This window comes from Corvus moneduloides, chromosome 6 (assembly GCF_009650955.1).
Source record: "Corvus moneduloides isolate bCorMon1 chromosome 6, bCorMon1.pri, whole genome shotgun sequence".
Classification (NCBI taxonomy): Eukaryota; Metazoa; Chordata; class Aves; order Passeriformes; family Corvidae; genus Corvus; species Corvus moneduloides.
In genome coordinates this window covers 5,127,613-5,153,848 of record NC_045481.1, presented here as the reverse complement: position 1 = coordinate 5,153,848, position 26,236 = coordinate 5,127,613, and the positions used below count along the sequence as shown (strand labels likewise).

General features: G+C 47.0%; 1 protein-coding gene across 1 annotated transcript in view; it reads left to right on the top strand.

Moving 5' to 3' along the window:
* Positions 1–26,236, top strand: part of RTN1 (reticulon 1) — a 118,027-nt gene that overhangs the window by 55,693 nt on the left and 36,098 nt on the right. The window contains exons 2-3 of the mRNA XM_032111633.1: positions 11,126–11,863; positions 15,558–16,340. Of these exons, the coding sequence (XP_031967524.1) occupies positions 11,126–11,863; positions 15,558–16,340 (1,521 nt within the window). The remainder of the gene's footprint in view (positions 1–11,125; positions 11,864–15,557; positions 16,341–26,236) is intronic.

Below are 26,236 nucleotides of genomic sequence, written 5' to 3'. Positions count from 1 at the left end.
TATCCCCAGCCTTTCCCTCCTGGAGCCAAACCCCAGCTGTGCCCCTGAGCGCCCGGAGAAGCTCCTGACAGGAAGGTTGATCCTGGAGCTGCTGTGGAGCTGCTGCCCCCCTCCTGCTTTAATAACACACAGCAATTCCAGCAAATGGTTGGTTTGAATCGACGTTGCTCTGCCACAACCTCAAAAGCTTTCAGGAGTGCAGAGTCTGCTGCCATTAACTCTGCAGAAGGCTGTGATTTAGCCACCAGCCTCGGCTGTGGGGAGCTGGGCCCCCCTGCAAGGAAGTAAGGAAGGAGCAGGAGCATCTCCTGGGCTCTCAGGGACGGGGACAGTCAAACTGACCCGTGTTCCTTGAAATCTTAATTATGCCTCCCCTCAAACCACAGACTTGAAACTTTCTGGCTGCTCTCCTGGGTGGGTGAATAGTTTCGGTGTCGTGTATATGCAGTAGAGAGAGGAAAGGGCTTGTGGTTGTATTGGTTCTTCACTAACGTAGAGTGAAGGGTGGGACAGGTCTAAAAAACACCCTCCAGGGGAGTGAGATGTCTGGGGAGGATTTTCCTGTCTCTGCATGGAGTGAACTCATCTGTCACAGGAGAAGAGATGCAGTGGCAGGTAAGGAGAGGAGAGACCTTGAAGGCAAGGACGTTTTTGACATTAGTTATAGCACGTATGGCCTGATCCTCCTCGAGCAGAAGCTGGAGCCAGCAGGTTGATGCTGATTTATGACTGCAGTGGCTCTGCCCCAAATTCTGCACTACTTTGAGAGGCTCAACTTTTAATATACTTTTGAAAACTTTCTGATTGACTTTCAGATGCATCCTTGGTGGCACCACCTTCTAGAAACAGAGAAATCACTTAATGTGCAAGGAAACCCCATTAGCACTTGGATCAGTCTGCTGCCTCACCTGCCTCTGCAGAACCTCCCCATTTCTTTTTTTTTCTTTAAATATTTTCTGATATTATATGTTCTGGATCCTACTCAATGCTCTACAGGGTCTTTTGTCCTAATGTTTCTGTTGCTGCCAGTAAAGGTAGACACCAGGACTCAGCACACCTGGTCATCTGGCCTTTCTGGAGTAGGTCATGTTGAGGTGGGAAAACCTTGGGTGGAAAAGAGAGCTTGATGGTGATTTTTGACATTTTTCTGTGTCTGTCTGCATCAGCCGGGCACTGCTGTGTCCTCACTGACCTAGATTTCCCTGCTGTCCCCTGGGCATTAGATTTTATCTTGATTTATGGCCAGTAATGCCTTGTCTTCAGACTCTATTTGTTGGCTCCCAGGGCCTTGTACTTCCTTGCCTGGTGACAGTTTTATGCAGGTGTAACTCTTGTGCCTTTGGTGGAGTCACTCCTGATTTACCCCAGCCTGACAGCTGGTTTTCCCCCTGAATTACTGTGCCTGACACATCACTCTAGGTGTTAGGCACTGTCACAAAATTAATTTTCCTCTTGAGAGCCCTCAGTGATTTCAGCTGAACTTCTTTGCAATTGTCGCTCTGTCTCCCTGGAAGATTCATGCTGCTGGAGTGGCTTCAGCCTTGGGGGATAGGGAGCCAAGCCCAAGTGCAAGACAGCTCTTTTTTGCTTTTTCTCTAATTTTCTAATAGCTGGATTTCTATGAGATGTTGTGGTCAGGTATGAGTGGCATAGAGAGAACTCTGCAGTCCCTCCAGATGTGCAACAGATTCTTACTAAAAAACTTGTATTTCAGCAAAGCTCTTCTCCAGCACTGGGTTTTCCCTCCCTGTGGAAGAGTCTGAAGCTGCAGGGCAGTGATTTCTGTCCCGGGTTTGTCTCAGCATCAAAAGCAGCTGGCATTGGCATTTTTCCCTTTTCCAGGCTGGGTTGGAATCTGAAGCTCTGTGGCTGGGGATTGACTTGGAGCAAACATGAGAAGCTGAATTTACAAGGAACTGGGACCCAGCAAAGGTGGGGCTGGATGGGCTGAAGATGCCTGGGACAGGACATTCCAGGGATGGAATCTGGCCAGGAGAGAAGGTGATTCTGCAAGGGAGATTGGAGGACAACCTGGTCTGAATTTGAAGCATGACTGTCTGCTCTGGAGCAGTCTGGGGGTAAAAACAGTGAGCATCTGAATTTCCTGAATCATGCTGGAGATGGGATTTAGGCATTTTAAAACTTAAAAGACGAACGAGACTTAACCAAACACATCCAGCTTTTGTGAGATACTTTGGAGTCTATTGCTCTAAAGGGAGTTGGGTCCCATTTCGGGTAATGAAAAAGCGTGATTTAGGTGCTAATTCACTTAGTGCTTAGAGTATTTTTGTCATGGGGCTCAGTGAAGTTTTAACATTCCAGGGAAAATGTGACTACAGTGAAATAAGAAAGAATTAATCTTATAAGTGGGCTTTAATTATCCTCAGGAAATTGCATTTGATGGTATTTTAGGTAGTATCTTGGTGTCATTGAAACCTATCAACCAGTCATGTTACTATCACTGGAGTGAAAAAACCTTTTTTACCTGAACCAGATTTTTGCTAACTCACTAAATTATATATATATATATATATTTTTTTTTTTTTTTTAAATAATGCTGCACATCTAGCAGCATTTGCAAATTTGTGCACATTTCAAATCATTATTCTGCTTTCTCAGGCCTCCTTTTAAAATGCCCTGGATTTTTCATGCTCTCCAGAGTACTGTGGAGGGCTGTCACAGACATTATGCCAGGGTTTTCCTGCCAGGTCAAATTGGAGCTCTCTGAGACCATTTATTGAAGCAGAAAGCCCCGAGGTCACACGGGGGTGGGAAGTGCTGAATCATTTACGATGGGTTCACTTTGCACACTGATGGTTGGCTTTGGGGCACCTGCTCAGCATCCCCTGCTGTTGCTGCCTGTTCCGAGCTTCCCTTTCCCCTCCCCAGGACATTTGCCTCTGTCATGTGCTCTGAACCCCTTTGTTCCAAGCGTGGGCAAAACCAAATGTAACTCAAACTCTTTAGCAGTGTCTGATTGGCCGGTCACCCCGGGTCCGCCCCCAGTCCTCCCCTTTCCCCTTCTCCTAATAAAAGAAAGGACCAAGGGGGGACCTGCCCTCTTTGGCTTGCACCCTTTCTGTGAACATCTTGTCGTCTGTTTCTGTTTGAAAGCTTCTAATTGCAGAAATTAGGCAACCCAAAAGCTGTATTTCTCCCTCTTTGCTTCTGCTGGTGGTATCAGCTTTGCAGCTAATACATTTGTCACTTTTAGAGCTGCTGAAATGCTGGATTGCCCGTGCTACCTCTCTAGGCTGCCCGAGGCTTCCTAAGGCATTGAACTATGAGCCTAGCCGGTAAAAAGCTGTCAGTGTATCTCCGCATCTGGCGCCCAAGGTGGGGCTCGAACCCACGAGATTAAGTCTCACCCTGCCAGGTGCTGTGAGCTCCGTGGATGTCCATGGGAGCTGAGGATATTCAGCAGCACCAAACCTAGCTCTGCTCCTCTATTTGACTTGGCTTGGTCTGGGGTGCACCACAACACACACAGTGGCTACGCAGCAGCAGCAAAAAGATGAACCCTGGTATCTTTTTGGAGAGGCAGTGATAGGGAGACAGTAGCTGCTGTGGTGCAGAATCTGTGGCCAAAACCAAGATGCTGTTAATATCCTGCTGGGACCGAACGGACCTGTCTTAATCTTATTAAAAGCTCATCAGTGTTTCCTACACATCTGTCCCGCAAATGGGGCTGTAGCACTCCACCGCAGAGCTGGGACCTGATCCATGCCTCCCCAGGTGTTGGAAGAAACCAGAAGCTGGCTGGGGCAACAGGAAAAGCCCCCAAGCAGGGCCCTGGGGAGAACCATAACCTCATGGTGACCTGCCACTAGCTGCTGAGGGGAGTTTCTCAACCAGGCAAACGGAGACTGCCAAAAGTGTGAGGGCCTCCAAGGGCTGGATCCTGAAAGGGATTTGTCCCCTGCTCCAGCCTCTGTGCTTACAAGAAGGTGGGGAGTTGATAAAGGTTGCTGATCCTCAGCAGCCAAGGTTTTTGGGAGCTGGGATCCCAGCTGACCCCCATTCCCCCATATATTTATCGTGTAGATGATTGAGATTGGGTATCCCTGGATCTGGAAGCTGCAATGCCTGTTTACAATAGACAGCTAAAGCTGTGGAAAAGTGATGAAACTCCAACTGGGAGGCTGAAGTAACTCATAGCCTCTACAAAATGACCTGGAGGAGAGGTTTTACATGCACCAAAGCTTTTCATTAACTTGTTTGAATTTAGGACTCACTTCCATCTTGGGGGGGGGGGGGGGGGGGGGGGGGTGGGGCGGAATCAGAAGCCATTCCAGTGAAATCAATGGAGTATTCAGAGTGTCAATAGGATTAAGCCTGTTTTATCCACACTGTCCTTTTTCCCTCCTACCTGTGCAGGAGACAGCACCTCCCATGGCAACGTTTCCTCTCGTTGCTGCAGGATCTCAGTGGGAAGGATGAATAACTTGCACAGCTGAGGCACCGACTCACTCCTGTCCCCAGCAGCTGAGGCACAGACTGTCAGCTGCTGGAGACAGCGGGAAGCAGCCTTCTTGCTGCTTTGTGTTTCCCTAACACAGTCAGGACCACGCGGAGAACCAGGGGGAAGGAATAATAGAATAGGATCGTGTATCCTCCCGATACATTTGGTTTTCTCGTAGCATCTATTGTGCAAATGAATCCCCAAACGACTCTCGGGGTGTGGCCGTTCATGTCTGGCAACGTGATTTGTGGGAGATGTATCTTTGTTGCAGACAGGATTATGAGAGTTCTGGAGGAAAGGAAGTTGCTAACCTGTGAAGTAGTTTTGGGAATCCTGAGCTAAAACAAAGAGCACCATCTGCTGGCAGCTGGGGAATAGCTGGCACTGCTTCCAGGGATGCATGCTCCGTTGCAGCTCTCCTGCAGGCAGCTTGCTGCTTTCTCTGTCTAGCCTAGAGCATCTGGAGATGGGGTAGCTCAGGCTGACAGCTGGCTCTGGCCATGGAGAAAGGCTAATCCAGGGAACATTGGAAGCTGATCCAGGGGTGTTATCCACAGCACAGTGATGCCTCTTCTTGGCACTAGAATTCTCAGGCATTTGGGTTTTGAGCTCTACTCGAGTTGATACACAGCTGCTAAAGTACTCTTGAGTTTTGTTTGGGTATTGAAATGTTTGGGGTTAGAAATTTCACGCTGAAGGGTCTTGCAGAATTGAGAGCATGACTCCCAAGTGGTACACTCAAATATCCCTGAGGGTGGCCAGACTATTTTGAAGCATCATGTGATTTGTGTTGGGGTTGAGAGATGTCTCTGCCACTCATGCAAGCTGCCCTTGTCACTGCCAGAAAGGTACAGCTCAAGGATATTCAGAAATCTGGAGCTTTCCTGAGGTTTGGGTTGAATTTGAAATCAAGCAGAGAGGAAAAAACAGCTCGGTCTGGATCCAAGAAAATGGTGTGCTTTGAATTTGGAGACAGACTTGGGACTGCTGGTCTGTCTGGGTAGGGTAAAGAGGTGTAGAAAAGTGATGTAGCACCGAGTATCTGTATAAAGATGTGTATGGATACAGATGAGAATACGGTAAGATACTATGAGTTTTAAAAAGGAAGGTAACTGAGTTGGGGAACTAAAAAAGGAAAACATGAGACATCATGTATCAGGGTCAAAAAATACAAAAAAATTATTTCCCTTTTTTTTTTCTCCTTTCTTAAGTGTAAGTGAGGAATAAAAAAGAAGCCAAGGTTAAGCAAAGGCTTTTTACTGTGACTGATGACAAAATTGTAAATTTGGTACAGAGAAAAAAGGCAGGACTGTTTAATGGCTACTTCTGTTGTGTATTTGGAAGAAAGCAGGACAATACATTTTCCTAATGGTCGTGGCTGAGTGATAGAAATGAAGGAGAGGCTGGAATGTAAACTGCTTATATGGGACTGGGAAACAGAGAGGGCCCCCAGCTGGGGTCTGATCTCCAGATACTGATGTTTAGGTGATGGCAACTCCTGGGCAATGGGACTCTCCTGCACCACTGTCAAATGCCATGGAATGCCACCATGGCTCCCACAGCCTTGCTATGAAATCAGCCTTTCAAGGAGAGAGAGTAATTATAAAATAAAAAGCTTGGCAGAGTGCCACACTGCTTCCTTGAGCCTTTAAGAGAATATAAGATATGATTTTAAGAGCCAGGCTTTAGTCTCAGTGCTGAAAGTAAGCTGCTGCATATCCCTGAGCTCTGAGATGGCTTCGAGGGTCCTGGATCAGAGTGGAATTGCTGGTTTGGAAAATGCTCATTGCTTAGCTTTGGCCTCTTTATCTAAAATTTCTGGGTGACACCTGAAGGGCTGAGGTACTGGGAGTGACCTGTGGCCTGAAAGACCCTCTAGTGTCATTTGAGGCCAGTCAAACAAGAGTACTCCCCTTGTTCTCATCTCTAATTGATGAATTACCGCAGGTCAGTTCAAATGGGATAAGCTGGACCTTGTTGCCGTGGGAGAGAGCTGGGAAGACCCTGCAGCACTGCAGTCAATAATGACTCCTGAAGCTCAATATCCAAAGCAAAAAGTCAGAGCCAACTATTTAAACGACTTACAGGAATTTGCTGAAAGCTGCTTGCTTCTGCTTTTGTCTGAAAAGGTTGCTGAAACCTTGATTCTTCCAGTTGCAACCAAAGAGATTTTCTCTTCTCTGCACAGCTTCAGGCTGTAAAAACAGCATCACCTAATTAAAGATTGGTTCTCTGAAAAATTAATAGTTTTGACCAAATCAGTGATGTGCAATAAATACAGAACCTCACATTGAGGGGTTGCCACGTGTTCTGGGGAACTGAAATTTCATGTCACAGAGAATGGTTTGAGTTGAAAGGGACCTTAAAGATCATCTTGTTCCAAACCTCCTGCCGTGGTCAGAGACACCTTCCACTAGACCAGGTCCCTCAAATATTAGTCTGTCTGTGCCAGTGAAGATCACCAGAGCTGCATGTGAAGCTTGACAGGCTAATATGAAATAAGGTTATTTTATTGGAAGCTGAGCACAATATTCTGGAGTGATCAATTTTAATAAGGCCAAGAATACTCTAGTTGGGGGAAAAAAAGACTAATTTTTATTCAAATCAGCTCTTCTTCTTGTCCGTGATCCTCAGCTAACTTTTTGTTCCCTCTTCCAGTATGCTGCAGCAGTGCAGCTTGCCTTGATCCAAATTGGTCTTCAGCTGCCTTTCTTAAATTAAGAACTACTCTGCATGGAACCAATGATTTCTTAATTATTTCCTGTCTCAATTGCTACATGGCTCTAAACCCAGTTCTGTAGGAGAGGGTTTCTGAAGCATTCACTTATTCTGAGCAAACAAAACAGTCATTTTCCAATATTTTTTTCCCTTTGCAGTTGATGAAAACACATGTAACTTGCTGAGCATCTCAGCTGTGCTGGAGTGATTGAATCGGACCCATTACTTCTTAGCTGGTTGCAGGAAGTGAAATTATTTCCCGAGGGCTCGGGTTACGAGACAGCACAACTGCTGCTCTCAGGAACTGAATAGCTTTCCTTCACCTGAATTGGCAGGCAGGTTTTTGGGTAGTTTTGAGTGAAATCCAGATTTAAAAAACCCCAACCTTTGTAACAAGGGTAAATTCAGACCTGATATTGTCATCTGTTACCAGTGCTATTCAAGGCTTCTCCTTCCCACGGGTATTGAACCAAATAAACTTAAAGTCAGAGAGGGCATTGCTTAATCATCAAGCTCTGAATACACCATTCTTCAGCAAAAATCTGCTCAGCTATTATCAGTTTCCATGTCTTTAAGAGCCAGCCTAACAGCTGATAGATTCACACTTCCCAAATGAGAGGCAGTTTTAGCAATGGCTTTAAATCATTCCCAGTGGAAATAGGGAGTTACATAAAATCCTATTAATTAGGCAATTTCAGCTGTCTTCAGTGCTTTTGACTCTGCTGTCGCCTTGAGAGTTGGGATCCCCATATGTCCTGCTAATGTGAACCCTCCCCTTGCTCAAATGTGCTCACATACCCCGTAACTAACTCTCTCTCCTCAACCCCAGTAGGAAATGCATTTTCTGTTTTCATTTGCAAAACTGCTGCAGGAAAAGAAAAGAAAAGGTTTATGTTTGACAGTAATTCCATTCTACATCAGCTCTTGTGTTAACATCTGCTACAGTACCAGGTTTGTACTATTTGAAAATATGATGTTTGTCTCAATGACTATTTCAGGGTTATTTTTCTTTCTGCTGAGGAATAACCTAAAGAACAGGGTGGTATTTTCCCAGCATCTCTTTATCACCGTGGCTCTCCTGTGAGCTGCCCTGGCTCGCTGTAACTCCTGCAATGACACAAATGCATTAGAAACCCTTTCACTGCTCTATTGATCAGCATTGCTAAGAGCTGCAAATGCTTGTGCATCTGGCTCCCATGTACTGTGGACAAAGCACAAATGAAAGCTGTGAACAGCATCTGTGAATATTGGTTTGGCAACGGCTTCAGTCTCCTATGACTCTGTTTGTGCTCCCTCACTCCTAGCAATAGTGGGATATTTGTAGGAATGGGTTTTTGCCCACTGATGGTGTTGTGACAGTGTATTCCTCATGAGAAGAAAGTATTCCACAGACATCTTGAGCTGGTCCACAGCCACTCAGAATCAGTGGGACTTTCCTAGTGGATTCAGTGGGCTTTGGATCAGGTCCAGGAGGCACTGAGGAAGCATTTAATGAAAGAGCAGCCCTGAAACCCCGGGATTTAGACAGCCACTCACCCAGGACAAATAGTAAATTACAAACAGCAGATACTGGCAGCAACAAGCATGAAAAGTCTGTAGTCAGCAATTCACAGCCTGAAATATGTTGGCGTAAACAATGCATCAGATAATTCCAGCTAACCAACACATTTGTGAAAATCCAAGCCTGTTTATGGATAATTTTCAAAAAGGCGAGTTCAGCAAGAAGAGCATTTGCAAGGAATAGAACCTTTCCCTTTTTGCCTACTGCTCATTTAGAAATGTGTTCTGGGTGTGAGCTGTCCTTGCAAGGAACTGGATGACCTCAGGTAGAACCTGGGTGCTGGGCAGCCCAGTTTATCCCTCATTCTGCTTTGCTTTTGCTGTGGTTTTCCACTTAGGCTTCATTCTCACGTAGCTTTACTGTTGAGACTGAGTTATTTGGAGGATGGGAGCTGCCTGCAGCAAGTTACAACAGCATCTTGCAGACCTGAGTGAGCTGGCAGGAAAATAGTGAAATGTAGAGTAGGTAAAGTTGCATAGATGGAGAGAGGGAAATAAGCCCCAAGTTTACATGTCTAGGAAAAATCTCCACAGTGACCCTCACCACTCTGAGGCAAGAGCTTGCCTTGTTGATAAATGTTTCTATGAAAAGTTCTATGCAGCACTACACAGCAGTGAGAACACCCAGCTGAAGGCTGGGAAGGATTGGGAATGGATGATTTTCCACCTGCTGGCTGCAGCACCCCTTGCTCTGTGCTGTCCTGTGGCAAAGGCTGCTACAAATCTCTGGCTGAGGGGATGGAGCTGCTGCCTTTGTGGTGTGTGCAGGAGCAGATTGGCAGGGAGGACTGGTGGGTAGCAGCACCACCCAAAGTAAGGGAGGATGGGGACACAAGAGCAGGTAGCACAGGTAGGCTGAAAAGCAAGGAGAGGCACTTTTGGGTTGCTTTTCCCCTATGCTAACAGGTTTGCCCTTGTAATAGGAGGGGCATGTTGTTCCCACCCTGGAGGTGATCCAGGAATAAGAAGTTGCTTGCAGGACATCACAACACTGAACAATGCAAAAATACAATGAGGGAAATGATCATTCTGCCTTTGTGCAGGGCTTGGGGGGCGTGTGTGTGTCAAATCCAATGAGGCTGTGCGGTAAAATAAAGCCTTCAGCTACAGCACTGAAGTATTAGAGGAGGGAAAATACTCCTTCAGGGCTCACTAAATGGGCTGCACATGCCTGATGCATGGAGGGCTGTGGGGAAAAGCATTTGTGATGGTGTTTAGAGGTGGCATCATTCTCTGTGTGCAATGAGAAAGGAAATAACTCAAATGCAAGTAGCTCAGGAGCTTTCGGACTGACATTTCCCAGCTTCTGGCTTTGCTGCTGCAGCAGTGTCCCTTTAGTATTACAGTGAAGTCTGCACAGTGTGTGGTAGCCCAGGCACGTGTGGAGCAGGTCGGGAGCCCCACGTCCCTTGCAGGTGATGAACAGAGGCCGGAGAAAGCCAGCCAGACCCTGAGATGCTTCAGCACACGAGGGGTTAACAGGCTACGCCCTCCCATGGGCACCAGCTCCTACAGACATTGGCTTTGTTCCTCCTCATCCCATTCCTTCGGCCCCTACAGAAATCCGTCTCTCCCACCTCCCTCAGGGGGGATCTCGCTGCTGCCGTCGTTGAGCTGTGCTTTGTATTAATGCTGCAGAGAGAGAGTGGCCGCTGTTTCTAATTTAATTAGCGTCATCCCCAGGAACTGAGAGCGTGGCAGAGAGAATCACAGGCAGCGTATGAAAATGATGCATGGGTTTAACCACCTTCATGCCGGCGTGATTTCTAGATGATGCACACGGGCTTACAGCTTTCTGAATGTGTGGAAATCACTGCATGAGGATGTTTAGTTTCTGCCGTGGTGTTTCACAAATTTAGAGTGGCTACTCTTAAGAGAAAATGTGATCTAAATCTGCCTGGCAACTTTCCCTCTCAATTTCTGTCCAGGAGAATTTTTTACTTAATGAAAGTTTCCTTTGTATGAAACTTCTCTAATTCTATGTATTTAAAAAAAAAATTGGTTTTGTATTGGACATTAGATTTCTTTTAAGGATATTGGATGCTGAGCCCCTGGGTTGTATTGTGAGGGATGTTGTGAGGTTGCAATCACAGGAAGTTTTTGTTCACAGACTGGGCAAACATTGGCCAGGAGCGCTTAGTTGCTATCAGGATCCTTATAACTACTTAAAGATAGAAGAGCAGCTGGAAGCCTTGTGTGACAGATGTGCCACTTTGATGCCCAAAGGTATAGAAAGAGACAGCCCCCAAGAGCTTGCGAGTAAGGTCAAGTCTGGTTCACAAACCAAATCTAAAATCAGCAGGGAGTGAGTGTGGCTTTGCAGAAAGCTTGATGCATACAGCTATTTGTCTCTTACTGTGCCTCGTTTTTCTGTGTTTGCTTCAGGTGTCACAGGCTCATCACATCTCTTTGACTACGGCTCCACTGCCAACGGAGGAGACAACTCCTTCTACACCTCTCTGATCTCCGATGTCCACTATACCACCCCACGGGACTCCACCTATTTCACGGGCATCTATCAGCAGGAAAATACCCCTATTTCCTGTTCAGGCAGCACGGAGGGGTTTAACACTCTGGGGCATCCTGTTCAAGATGTGACTGGGTTTGAGTCCCGTGGCTTGTTTAGCTCAGACTCGGGAATAGAGATGACTCCTGCAGAGTCTGCTGAAGTTGACAAAACCTTAGCAGATCCCATGAAAGTAGAAGCTTATAAATACATGGACATAAGTAGATCAGAAGAAATAAAGTACCAAGGAAAACATGACTCTGATTCAGAAGATGAGAGCCCAGGCCTTAGTGATAAGTACCGGGGAACACCTGCAGGGTCCAGCCACGCTGCTGAACCTCCGCGGACGCCTTCCGAGAGCACGAAGGCAGCCAAGGAGCAAGACCTGCCGGAAGACAGAAAGTTTGGGGGTCAGCACAGTCCCTCTGTGGCTACAACCCCTGTCAAGATCACACTCACTGAGACAGAAAGCACCAAGGAAGCTGCCAGCAAAGAGTCGAGCCCGACTCAGCCAGACACTGGCCTGAAGCCGAGCCATGAGGTGGTGCCAATGGTGACGGTGTCGGAGCCGGAGGATGACAGCCCAGGGTCTGTCACACCACCCTCCTCTGGCACAGGTAATTCTGGTGTTGGTGCAGGGCACTGGGGGTTTTGCTATTCAGAAAGTGGCTGCAATTGTAGCCCTGCACATTGGAGAATTACCATGGAATTTTGGGGTGAGTGTAACGGGGTGTGAGAGGACATTGGCAAGTCTCCACGGCTGGAGGTGTTTGTGCTCTGCTCTGGCACCAGTTTGTGTAGCCAAAGTGAAGGGGGATGCAAACTGTGCTCCCCATCACAGCACACTGCTCAGGATGGGCTGCCCTTGCTGTATGGAAAGGGATCCAGGCCTGCTGAGACACTCCTCAGGGATCTCTCCTCGAGGGGAAGCACTGTGCCTGTGGGCATCACTGGGGGTATCTTCATCTAGGCCATGGTTTGAGCTGGATCCTGGTGGTTTGGAGGTTTCTTGGTCACCTTGGCTGTCCAGATTCCCCAAGGGAAATGAGGTGTGTGAGATCAGGGCAATGCAAGTGACTGGGTTCATATTTTAAAAATTTTAATGGTTGGCTTAACACCTCTTTGTCCCGGTAGAAATAAGATTAAATTGTTAAAAATCAGTGCTGTTTTCATGTGAAAGTGCCGCTTTTATAAAGTGCTGAGGAGGGAAATGCCGTCACCTCACTTGCAAAGGGGCCTGGAGGGACAAAGGGCCAGTCTCTTTAAAAGACTCCTGATTTCTATCGGAGGGCACCAAAATCCCGTGGTTATACATTTTCTTATTGTCTGATTACTGCAGTAGTGCATAATGTCTATTCCTCATTTTCCCTATCTTACACTGCTAAAATATGAAAGTAGCAAAGTGCTTTAAAAAGGAATAAAGTTCTGTGACAAGAAACAGAATTTTTAGTCTGAAAATTAAATTTCAATGTCCTGTATCAAAACCCTTTAACAATGAACATTTGACAATGAACATCCCCAAGCTGAAATTACTGCTTTAAAGTCATTTAGAAGTATTTAAGAAAAAAAAAGATGGAATTTCCTTAAAATGGCAGTCTGGTACCTACACTAATACCTCCTCCCCTTAGAGAAATACTTGGTTCCTACAGAAAAGTGAGGGAGCATTTGTACACTTCCACACAGAAAAAGGAGATTGAATCCACCACAGCTGTGAATTTATTCTGCCTGCATCAGCCAGAAACTTTAGATAATGAATAGACTTTAGAGCCACATATTTCTTCTTTTGTTTGAGTGAAATCACACACTACTCCTGAGACATGCCACTGTTCATCGATTTACACTTTTTGCTACAAGGTAATTAAGGACTTCAGGCACTGTTACTTACTCAGTCCTGGTGACTGTTCAAGGCTGCCTTGGGGACACTCAGTATCTGTATCCCATCAAAACTCCTTATCCATCATGTTAAGGAGAGAAGGTGGCATCTTCTTCTAGAGGCTGGCTCCCAAGGGGTGTTTCCTCTGGATTTTCCCCCCTTTCCCTCAGCTGGGGATGTTCCATGCCCAGACCCTGCATTCATCCGCTAAGAAGAAATTTAAAACCTGCCCTTGCTATTCCCACCCAGTGACCCAGCAAAGTCGTGGCTCCTAGGTGCCCCTCAAGCATTCTGGCAAAGCCGCCAGTCACCCCCTGCTTGGATCAAGACTTTTGAAAACGTTTTGCTTTTAGTTTCTGGCCCTCATCTTTCTGGGGAAGGAAGACATGGTCTGTCTCTGTGCTGCGCTGGCGCTGAAAGGCCGTGGGTATTATCCACTTCCCAGTGCCAGCAGTAAATGTGACACCCTGCTGCTGGCCACAAAGGACTGTTTTATTCACAAGGTGAGTGCCAGGGCTGAGAGTTACACACTGCCAGCACAGGGAGGAGCAGGGTGAAGCCCAGGGACGGCGCGTTGCTGCGCTACAAGGGCTGGAAGTCACAGGCCTGTTTGGACTCATGCCAGATTCAGTCATGGCTCAGGGAGAAAATGCTCTCATGGGGTGATGCAGTAGAGCAGTGTGGTTCACTCAGCTTCCTGCAGCCAGAGGAGAAGGATGCACAAACTCCCAATGCACCAGAAACTTCCCAGCATCCAGACAGGAGTGCTTTGTAACAGCGCCAGCACCTTAATCCTGTCTGCAGCCACAATCCGGGGTGCAGAAGGACTTTCTTGTGTGAAAGGGATGTGTTACAAGAGCTGTTTTGTCAGAGGAGCTGCAGATGTACCAGCAAAACACACTCAATATCACTGATGATGTGTATTGGCATGTGCAGAAACCAGAATTGCTTGGAGGGGTGGTTTTTCTTGCCCATCTCCCAACAGGGTGTGATGGCACAGGTGTGCTATTGTTGAAACATCCCCCTTTACCTGAATCATCTTGAGGAGGGTACATGATCAGGAAGAAATCATCTGGGCTGCTGCCGTGAGAAATTAAATCAGGAAATACCCAGAAATAGTAGTTACCATAGAATATTCTGAGTTGGAAGGGAACCTCAAGGATCATCAAGTTCAGCTCCTGGCCCTGCACAGGACACCCCAGGAATCCCACCGTGTGCCTGAGAGTGTTATCCAAAAGCTGCTTGAACTCTGGCACTCTTGGTGCTGTTTCATCCCAGGTCCCATCTGATACAGTCTCTTCCCCACCCTCTGTTGCAAAGGAGCTTCCAGGTGTGGCCAGCACAGCTGGGTGGACTCAGGGGCTGATGCCAGGGGCTACAAAGTCAGGCTGGGCAGGTCACCTCGGGGCACCATCTGCAACCACAGGGCTGGAAACCCTCCTCCCCTTGGCTGTGGTACCCAGCCTTGTGGATGCAGGCACTGGCCTGTCATGGACCTCTTCACCAGCATCTGCAGGGGAAAACTTGGGGATTTATTCTCCTGGTGGCTTTCTTGACTCCTCACAACCTGCAGTGCCACTTAGTGACCCCATCACATTAATAATGACTTCAAATTAGGGAATGAACGCTCAGGATTGCAGAGGACAAATTTACATGTGTGCCTGATGGTTGTTTCAATGTGACTGGGGAATTGCAGTCAGAAAATGCAGACTAGGTTGTTGATTTTCTTGTTTTGTTTTGTTTCCAATTTTGGGTGACAAGCCAGTCATTATTTTGGTTAATTTGGTTCATGATGATATTAAGAATTACAGTAGAAAAAATTGGTTTCATTCTTGGACCCCACTGAGCTAAAAGCAAGCTGAGAGTTCACCACCCACACCCTGAAAGAAAAAAACCAACCCCCCAAATTAATAAAAAAACCTAACTAGTCAACTAAAAAAAAAAAAATTGAGAGAAGTTTCTGATCTTAAACTTTGCACACCTGAAAGTTTGGCAAAACTACAGGTAGCTACACATGGGTTGTTAGGATCAGCTTAACCCACCAGCCCTGTGTGTATTTGTCCTCAGAACAGACGAATCTCTATTGGTGACAGTCACATGCTGTCATGTGTGTCCTGAGCCCATGTTCCTCTTGACTGGTGATTTTCCTGGTGAAAAGCATGTCATTGAGCCACTGGTCAAGCAGTGACCAGCATTGCCTTGTACCTCAGCTTTTTCCTCAGTAAATGATGCTTCTTTTATAAGGCGTGGGAAATGCTGCATAAGGTCAAGCTGTTACTTTCATTAGTCACCCCGACAGGGAGACTTTGTGCCTGTGCCCCCAGCCCTGCTAGAGGGATACGTGCTGTTGTGAAATCTACTCCGTTTGTTCCCTAAGCAGCCAGAAAATAAGACTCTTAATATTTTTCTTTTTCTTTTTTTTTCTTCCCATGTGGCAGAACCGTCGGGCTCAGAGTCGCAGGGCAAAGGCAGCCTGTCGGAGGACGAACTCATCAGTGCCATCAAGGAAGCAAAGAGCTTTTCCTTCGAGCCCTCGGAGGCGCAGCGGCCGCCAGCCCCCGCCGCGGAGCAGAGGGAGCAGCGGGCCAAGCCCGGCCGCCCTCCCGCCTCCTCGCACGCCGATAACGAAGCCAGCAGCGCCGAGTCCGGCGACTCGGAGATCGAGCTGGTCTCAGAGGACCCCCTGGCTGCCGAGGAGGTGCTGCACTCCAACTACATGACCTTCAGCCACATCGGGGGCCCCCCTCCGTCGCCCGCCTCCCCCTCCATCCAGTACAGCATCCTGCGGGAGGAGCGGGAGGCGGAGCTCGACAGCGAGCTCATCATCGAGTCCTGCGATGCCTCTTCGGCCTCTGAGGAGAGCCCAAAGAGGGAGCAGGACTCCCCTCTGATGAAGCCCAAGGTCATGGACATTATCAAGGAGGAGAACAACTCGCGCACTGACGCCTCAGACTACGAGGCCAGTAAAATGACAGAGAGCAGGATGAACAGGGAAAACCTGGCAGAGTCCTCGTCCTACCTGAAAAGCTCCTTTGTTGCACCAAAAGTAGCTGCTGAGCCCCCGACCTCTGCCGTCAGCACCGAGGAGCTGAAGGAAAGAGTAATCCTGAAGAAACCCATTGAAGAAACTGTTGTTAACCAAAGTAAAGTGTCTTCCAAGGACTTTGGCAAAAAAAGTCCATTGGCTTCGTTCCTACTGCCGTTTTTAAATAAGCAGAAAGGTAAATGCAGATGTTATGTTGGTTTTCGCAGTGCTGCTGAGAGGAGGGGGAGGGAGAAGCGCCTGTTCCTTGCGGGGGAGGTGTTTGTAGTGCCGAGCAGGGGGAGCTGCTGGCACAGGATACCCTCAGGTGGGAGTTGGGCGTGCCTGTGACCATGCACACATCATCACTGACCTGCCCATCCTCTTAGGGAAAAAAAAAATACCAGCAACAGTAATTTTTAGGCTTAAACATAAATATGGGATGGTGCAGTAACCCCAGTATCGTAAAGGCTGATTTGTACATCAGGCATCTGGAGGACAAAGAGGAACAAATGGTCATCTTTCCTTTGAAATACTACTTGCCTTGTCCCAGGGAAGGGGTGCAATCAGGGATGTGGTCCTGCACCTCTCAGAAGTGTGGGGGTAAACATTTTCAGGATGCATTTATGAAAAGAAAGAGAAAGATTTGGCAGAGAGGAGTTGGGTTTGGTGAGTCTGGGCATTTCTGGAAGTGTTCAAGGCCAGGATGGATGGGGTTTTGAGCAACCTGGTCCAGTGGAAAGTGTCCCTGTCTGTGGATGTGGGGTTGGAACTGAATAATATTTAAGGTCACCTCCAACTCAAACCATTCAGTGAATTACAATGCTGGAGTTGGTGCAGTTCAAACAAACCTTTTTCATGGCAGCTGACACTCTCCATCCTTAATAATGAGGATGCTTCCAGTGCAGGGAAGTGGGCGGCTCATCCCAGCTCTGCAGGACTTAGGGAACATCCTGTGTGCTCCTCTGAGATCCCCCTCCTGAATCCAGTGGTGTGAAAGGGGAGGGCAGGACACTTCCAGGTGAGCTAGAGGTTTCTCCCTGTAGAATCCCTTCGAAGCCATTGCAGAGCCAGCCAGGTCCAGGCTTGCTGTGCCAGGCACTGTGGTCTAACAGGACCCACCAAACCTCTAGAGACACCACCAGGTTTTAGTCTGAGCTGAATCCTGAGGACCAAGGAGCAGCACGTGGTCGCTGCACCGCTGACACCGCCGGGGTCCCCGCAGCCTGTAATGGGCTTGGTTCACAAACCACACGAGAGAAAAAGGCACCTTATTCTTTGCAAGATGTCAGCTTTAAGTAGCACTTTGTGTGCCCTGGCTTTGTAGGCTGGTGTGGGAGGAAGGGACACCGGGACTGCCCCACACCTGCCCTGCCTCCCCTCTGCCGTCCCCCCTGGCTGGGCTGGAGGGCAGTGACTGCCCTTGTCTCTTAGGAGATGTGTTGTTTTTGCAACACAGAGAGCTGCTGCTTCCTTGCAAACAGCTGGATAGAGATTGTGGGAGGGGAAGAATCCCCCCCACACTGCTTAATGAGCATCTTTTTCCTCTGTCCACGTTTGTGCAGGCGTGTCCCCCATGATGCCCCGGAGATGGGGAGGGCTTGTGTGAGTGGCACACTTAAAACCCATTTCCTGCGTGCTGGGAACCCAAGCGTGCAAGTCTGGGCAGGAAACAGCCTGAACTTGCATGATGTGCTGAGGGCTGCAAGATCTGCAGCACAAACAAAATATGTTAATACTGATTCTGAGGGTAATGAACTAATGACATTAATAGTCTGAATAAGAAACATGATTATTGCTTGTAAGGGTGTTTTCCTGCCAGACTCTCAGAGCTCTCAATGGCATGCTGTGCATCTCATCTCCCTCACAAATAGTCTAAGCTCAAACCATTGCTTTCCCACCTACCAAATGCCCATTTTTCAGGACTAGACAAGCCTCTGCCCAAACCCTACAAGCTGTAGGGCTGATTAAATTAACTTTAAATACTGCTCCTTCAGTCTAGCATCGGGTCTCTGCAATCCCAGTGTGTGTGTATTGTTCTAGACAGAACATGAAAAATTTGGTCTTGGATTTGGGAAAGTAGTTGGGGACTGTGATTTGGACAGCTAGTGGCCTATCCCTCAATTCTGAGATTTCAGGATCTGTTACAATTTCTAGTACCCCTCAATCATATTCAGGTTTTTTTGGCCTAAGTTTCATGACTCTCTTTATTTCTGTCATTGCTTAAAGTGATGCTAACACAGACTTGTTCTCATATGGTGGTCAAAGAAAATCCCTGTGTGCATGAGCAGACTTTGTCCCTGTGTCCATGTTTTCTATCTTTATTCCCCTAGGACAGTAGAGGCAGGAACATTTCCTTACAAGATAGCTAATTACTTCTTAGTGGTGCACAGAGGACTATTTCAGTATGTGCTTTTTTGCCCTCAAGACACCCTGGTCCTGGTCCTAAGGCAAGGAAAACAAAAACATAGAGCCTCTTGAGAGTATTGTTGCTAAAAGTTGTGTATCTTTTTTCAAAGCTGATTTCTAGATATGGGGAGGTGGGCTCAAGATAAGAAAGTTTGGGTGATGGCAGGGTTCAGTTTACACTGCCTCCCAGTCACAGGTATTTGCTGTTTGGGTTGCTATGTCTGGGCAATATTTAAATTTTTATGTTAAAGGTGGTGGATGGGGGCTCTCCTTCTCTCCTGGGAAAGGAGAGCTGGTCCCTCACTCATAGAATCCACATGTAACCCACAAGAAATCCACATGAAAGACAGCACTTTATCAGTTATCAGAGGTGAACTGAGGGATGTGTTAAATGGCTTGGTGGAACCAGAGCATCCCCATGGGTCCTCCCAAGATACATTGTCTGGCAGGGAAATGATGTGGCAGAGCACATCCACTGGGACAGGGACTGCTTTCATGGCATCAGCTTGAGGTCTTGGCAGAGTTTTACATCACAGCATCGCATTGGTACCATGTGCCAACTCAGAGGCACCTGGCAGGCCTTTGGTATGGGCCACACTCAGCCGAAGTGACGAGAACAGGGGCAGAAGTGGCAGTGACACACAAGAGAGGTGCAGCAGAGTGATGTCACCCAAAGCTGGAACAGTGTCACCATTCATTAATTAAGGGAATTATCTTAGTTATAGCTATCTAGCATTATGAGAATACTAACAAGATGCAACTATGTACTTATGAAAGGCAGAAATCAGAAAAGCATTGGTCATTTCCTGTTACTTGTTATACAAGATGAAATGAAGCTGTTCAACACACCTGGCTGTGTTTTTGACACCCCGCTGTAGATCTTTCTGTGGCCCTTGGCCAGCTCACAGCCAGGTATATGTAATTTAAAAACAGTCACCCATGAGTTTCACATGTAAGCCTTAATTATTTCACAGTGCATTACTGTAGTCCTACCAGGTGTTTTTTCACCCCCATCCATAGCATTAAATGTATTTTGCATGGCTCATCAGAAGAGTTTGCTCTGAGCTGGCAAGCCAAAATTTATTTGGAGTGCAGGAAAGACATGGAAAGGCTGTGTAAAAGGAAAAGCCCAGCGTTCAACCCGACCCCGGGAACAGTCTTGCTGGTGGTGTTGCTGTCAGCCTGTGGCTTCTGGACCTCTCTGGTGTGTCTGCTGGCCGTGCTGAAACCACGGCCACCCCCTGAATGACAAGGTGGAGCACGGCAAGTGCATGTGTGGTTTGCACAGTGGTCTCTGCTTAACGTCTATTGCCATCCAGTGGCAAGAACAAAAACGGGCCGTGACTTCCTACCTCCATTTTACTGGATCTGTCAGGATTTGATGGAGTGGAGCTATTCCCACGCCGTTAATCACCAAGCAGCCTCTCCTCCTGCTTTTCCACATGGTCGGAACGATGGTTTGCTTGATGCACCCCAGGCTTGGCTTTGGCCGGAGCTGAGCAGAGCTACCTGTGTTAGTGCTGCCAACTCCTCCTGTGGAGCACAGAGGGGAAGGCAGAGCTGCAGCCAAGCACCTGCTGTTTGGCTGTTGCTGCCCTCACATCACTGCTGGCATCTCCTCCCAGGGGTGGGCACAGCCCTTATGCAACAGGGCTTGGAGCATATCTGGCTGTGGCACTGCAGGAGGGGACGGTGCCAGCTCCGTTTCTTCTTTCTTTTTATTCCTTTTGCAAAATTATTTTGTGCTGGACTTGCACGTGGCTTGGGCATACAGAAAATTTCAGAAAATACCTGCTGTCCTGGAAACATAAATCTCTGGCCTGGGGCATTTTGCAAGAAGCCCAGAAGAAGCCTGGATCAAGGCAAGCTGAGAAGGAGTTCTTTGGCTAGGTCTTCTCTTGTGGTGCCTGTCAGTCACTCTCTGCCAGGGTAGCCTAGCTTACCTTGTGCTGGTGTCCCACAGCCTGAGGACCTGGTCCTGGGAGGAGATCTCCCTTATGCTGGAGCTTCATGTCTCTCCCCAGCCCCTCCTTCAGTGACAGTGTTAGGAGATTCCTTCTTCTTGATCCATTTAATGAAATACGCAGCAGCTTGTTACCTTTCAGATCAGATGCCTGATCTCAGGATATAAAAAAAAAAGGGATGTGGACATTCATAGTAATGTTTATTTTAATTTGGTTTTTGCTTTATGGCAGAATTTCACTTAGGAAAAGGAAAGCGCAGGCCTGGGGCTGTGGGGTTGGCTGTCACTCACAGGTTTGATGACACAACTGGCAGGACCCAGGCTCCAGGCAGGATCCTGCTGGAAACACAGTCAAATAAAATAATAATTTCAAGTGCATTATTCTCAAGCTGTCCTGTGCCAACCTGCCATGAAGCATCTTGATTTTGATGCCTTATGAAAGGCTTTCACAGGACTACTCTGGTCAGTCCCCTACCAATGTGTGTCCTTACCATACACCCTTGGTGGCTGCTGTGGCTCTGAGTACCCATGAGGGACACCAAAGTTCAGGGCCACCTGTCTCTGTGTGATGTCCTGGTGTCTCTTGGGTAGTGTCACAAGCTGCAGTCAGGATCACTTCTGGTTTTGGGGTGACAGTGGCAAATGGCCTGGGTTGAAGAAGATGTTTTCCCTCCTTCCTGGTGCCTCTTGTGCTGTCCCATGGTGTCCAGGGATATCCCACAATGGACAAGCACCAAGCAGTGTGGGCTTTTCCCCCGTTTGGTGTCACAGACAAACTGATTTTACACAGTTTCTCAAGGAAATGGTTTTCCAGAAGAGATCTCAGAAAGACTTGAAGTTGTTGGGAATGCTTTTTTGTTCAGCTAAACATCGTCTGCATGGAGTTAGCACATCCCTGCTGTTGGAGGAGCTGCTAGTGAGGCATTTTTCCGTGGGAAGGGGATGTTTGGTTGGGTGCTTTAGCAATCTGAGGCTCGTTTCTCATCTGCATGCTCTCACCAGGCTGGCTCTGCAATCAGCAGGAAGCCAGGCCAAGGCTTAAGCATACGGTAATGTTAGTTTAATATTTTAGTGCCATCTGCTGTAAGTGCCTCCACACTCTGGCCCATCTGTTTTCTGTGCTTCAGTTTGCTTTTTATGGGGCTCCAGTAGCTTTGCATCCTTTGGAAAGCCCATGCTTGGAAAAGATGTAGGGGAGATGGATGTCCTGCCTGGGGGTGGAGTGTCTGCACCTTGTGATGCTGTAGGACGAGTGGGATAAAACCTGTCCAGAGAAGTAAACATGTGAACCTAGTCCTGGCCTTGCCATGAAATCTTAGAGTAGCTTGGAGAACCTCTGTGGACTTTCCTCCCACGTGGAACGATTCCGGTGGGAAGGGGCCTGTGGAGGCCACTGGTCCAACCTGTTGATCTCAAAGCAGTTTGATCAGGTGGCTCTGCCTGTCCATCCTCCCAGCAAAAGCAGAGGTTTGGGGGCAGCTGAGAGTTGGAGCCTGCAAGTCTGGGTCAGTCTGGTGCTGACACCACGGCACCATTGCCAGGGGGCAGAGCAGGGTGAAGGAGAGATGCCACTCAATGCAGCTCAGACAGAGCGGGCTGGCAGGAGCTCCACAAGGTCCCAAGAGCCCATCTCCTGGCCCACAGCCACGATTCCTGGTAGAGCACTCTCGACAGATGCTTGTGACTCATTTGGAAAGGCCTCTGTTGGCAGATCCTCTGCCAGTTCCCAGGTGTCTCTCAAAAACTGTTGCCACTCTTCCATCCTTTACTTTAGGCTAAGCAATTCTGGTTTCTTAATTTTTTTTTTCCCTCTGTGGTTATGTTTTTGAGCTTCCTGAACTGTCTTGTTCCCTCTGTTCTTTCCTACCATTGGGCCCCTGACATCATCTCTAGCCATTATGATTTGAGGAGTTTCCCCATCCCAGCACTGACTCTTCCTCTGCCCATGGAGGAGGAGAGGGAACTTCACAGCTACACTGTTGAGCTTTTGATGGGATACCCTTCCTTTTCGGACGAGGGTGAAAGAGCAGAGGAGGCTGCTGTCCTGCTAAAATTCTTTATTTCATAGTTTCATAGTTTCCTGAAGGCAGAGTTTGAAGGGGTTATGTGATAAGGCCAAGCAGTAGCAGCAGCAGGCAAACAGCGAGCAGAAAACAGCTTCTTCTTCTTCTTCCCTAAACTTACAGAAGTGTGGATTATATTTGTTAATTGACCCATAAAATTAACACACGGTTCTAGTTTTTCTTTTCTTAACCCATCCTGGTCTAATTCTTACAGTCGTAACAAGTATTACATAGGTATTACATAGATTTGTGTGTACAGTTTCTATTAGCTCTTATTGTTTATATGAACACTCTATCTAAAAAATGTGAACAGTATAGTTCCATCTATGTTTTGTCTAAAGTATTCTGTGAAAAGGTAACACTGCTGCAGTAAGAACTGTGTTTAAGATTTCTTTGCTGCAGCTTTTCAATGTTTAAGGCACTTAGCATATATTTCTACTAAAAGTTAAAAATCTATATTTTCATTTCACTTTGGTGTGACTTCATGTATCTCAGCTTATCCAAAGGTTTTAATTCAACCCCTGTGCTTTGGCTTTCCTCTGGGCCTGGGTCCAGAGGAGCTTTCACTCCAACACTACACGTTTCTGCCTTTGCTGCAGGCTATGCTCCACGTCCCCACTTCTGGCCATTTCATGCAGTTCAGCTGCTGCCACCTGACAGCTTGTTACATCCATCAAGCTATGATAACTCAGCCAGAGCTGAGCTGGAGAAAGCTGGAGATGTGCAGGTCATGGTGGTGGAAATGAGCAGCGTGCACCCAGCGGGTCTGCGCTGTACAGGATTTCTCCTTCACTCCTTTTTCAGGAAGCAAGGAGGGAGTTTGGCCCCTTCTGGCCTCAGGGGGGGTTGCAGTGTTGCTTATCCCCTCTGCAGAGGGGACAAGGAGAGCTGATACACAGTCAGGTGCTGACTCTGCAGTTCTTCCTGGAGTCCTGGTTTGGTGGGAGCATAGCAGGGTCTCCTCAGTGAGGAGCAGTCACTTAGAGGAGATGCCTGAACCCTGGAAAGGATCAGAACAAAGCAAAGACAGGGGATTTTTTTTTCCCCCAGATAATGGTTTGGTTGGGCAGTGGCTGGGATCAGTGGTGATTACTGCAATAATCCCTCTCACAGTGAGCACCATGTACATATACCAGAGCATGACCTCGATATGACCTTCAGAAACATCTCAGTAAATCTCACCCCTTCATTCCACCACCTGTGTTATCCATAGCCTGAGTATTTGGCCTGCCTCACATCTAGCATCTCTTCCCTTCCTTGATTCTTGTCTCTGTGGGTGAAAATTACTCCCCATCTATTGGGTAAGGTCAAACTTTCAATGCATGTGTGTCAAAGCATCTTAAACGCTGCAACTGGATGCTCAGAGGGGCTTTTAAAATTGGGCATAGCTCTAACGTGGGAGGATCACATGTCTTCTCCTGGGACTGCTGTCTACTCCACTGCCTGTGAGTGTTAAGTACTGAGCTATAAAAAATTATAGGCTTTATCCTTCCGTTTTTATATATCTTCCCTTTCAGAGCAAGGGACAGCCTCTGAAGAGCTGTCATCAGTCTCAGCACTCAGACAGAAGCATACCTTTCTGACAGATATGATACAGAATGGTGTTTATGAAATCTTTCTGCCAGATCAAAATTACAGAGTGACCAGCAGAAAAACAAACAAACAAACCCCAGAAAACTACTTGTTTAACTGTATGCAGGGACCTGATGGTTGTGTCAAGTGTTTAAGTATCAAGGCCACGAGTAGCAAAGTCCAGGCCAAGCACAGCAAGCTGGGGGAGGAGCTGTAGACAAATAGGAACCTGCTGACACGACGAATGGAGAGGAAAGATGTGTTATGTGCAAAGACTTGTCTCTGTGAGTCCACAGCTTGCTATATCCATATCCATGTGTATGTCCATGCCCCACCAAGCTGAGCACCCAAAGCTGGCTCAGTTCTGCTCCTGGGAAAGGCTGGAAGGAGACAACTGCTCTTTTCACGAGTGATTTTTCTGTAATTCAGGCACACCTCAAGTGCAGAATCGCTCATAGCTTAAACACATTTTAAAAGTCAAAATCTTGACGCAGAGTTCCTTTTGGTGTCTGCTGGTATCAGGGATCAGTGACTTAGCTTTCAGACACTGACAATCTGATGGTGGCCAGATTTTGCAGATGCCTGGATGTAGGGATGCTTTGCCTAGATATTCCAGCAGATCTGAGATTTGTCATGGACAGAGAAATCCACCTCCTATGGGGATAGCAATGATAGATTTTCTGTGGCTGACACAATATAAGTAGGGGGGGGGTGTTTACTCTGGGCGTAGAGAAACAGGGAAAAAAACAAACCCCAAGTCATAAATAATGAAGGAGAAAAACTATGCAACCTACAAGTTTGTTTTTTTTTTTTTTTTTGTAAATTATATTAAAAAATCTTTCATAGAATCACAGAATGGTTTGGATTGGAAGGGATCTTAAAGATCATCTTGTTCCAACCTCCTGCCATGGGCAGGGACACTTTCCACTAGACCAGCTGGCCTTGAACACTTCCAGGGATGAGGCATCCATAACAATTCAAGGTTTTAGCTCAGAAGCTGCTTAGGGAAGTTTATGCAGTGGAATACAGATTAGGTGAAGGAAAAGTCAAAATATGTTTTTTTTGTTAAAACAGAATATTTTTCTTATTAGTGCAGTTTTCTCATAAATTTAGTGTTTTGCAGGGAACTTCTGGAATGTTTTGTTTTCTGATCTAGAAATGCTACTTCTGAAATTCTCTGCGAGCTGGGAATTATGGTTTTTTCACCAGTTTCATTGACTAATTCATTTGAAGAGTTTGGACTCGTTTCAGGTCAGATTTAAACTTAAGATTAAGCTCTTATGATACAAAATTCACTTCTAGGTCTCAATGAGAGGTGGAATACAAATTCCCGAACCTGTTGGCTGTAATTCCTCAGATGTTCAGCAGAATAAGGACTTCCTTGGGTATTGCTATTTGTGTCTGGTAGATATCATGAGGTTAAAATTAATGTATTTGACTGTAGTGAAGGGTGGGTGTGTGATAGATTTCCATTAGGAATAAAACCTGGAGGTGGGTATTGATTTTCCTGGTGTTTTTCCTTAGCTTCTGAGAGTGCATTGCTGATTGGGACATAATAGCTATATTGACTGAAAAGGGGATTTATTTTTTTGTTTTCTTTGGGGAAGCTGCTGAGTTCATGTCCGTTCAGAACAATATAGAAATTAAGGGTCATGCAATGATACAACAATCCAAAGGGCTTGAATTCCTGCCTGAAGGAAGCATCTCGTGTTCTTGTCACTTCGGCTCTTAATCTTACCTTGGTTACCACTTTTATTTGTTGTATTCCTCTGCAGTATAGTTTTTTCTAACTCTCTTGACCTTTACCCAACCTGGGCAATTTAGTCTGCTATTTTCTTTCACAGAGATATCATAAATATCCTCTTCCCCCTCTGGCTCTGAGAGCAGCTCAGTGGTTTCATGAGAACTGTAGCAGTGAGAGGTCATTCTGGTGTTCTGGTTCTGCCGTGTTTTATTTGTGTGTGAGGAATACAAACAAGTATGGAAAAAAACCCTAATGCCACAAGAAGACAGGTTGGTTTGGATGCCAATAATCTTCTGCCCCCACCACAGGTCTGCCAGATGCAAACCTGCCTGTGGTGGGGATAT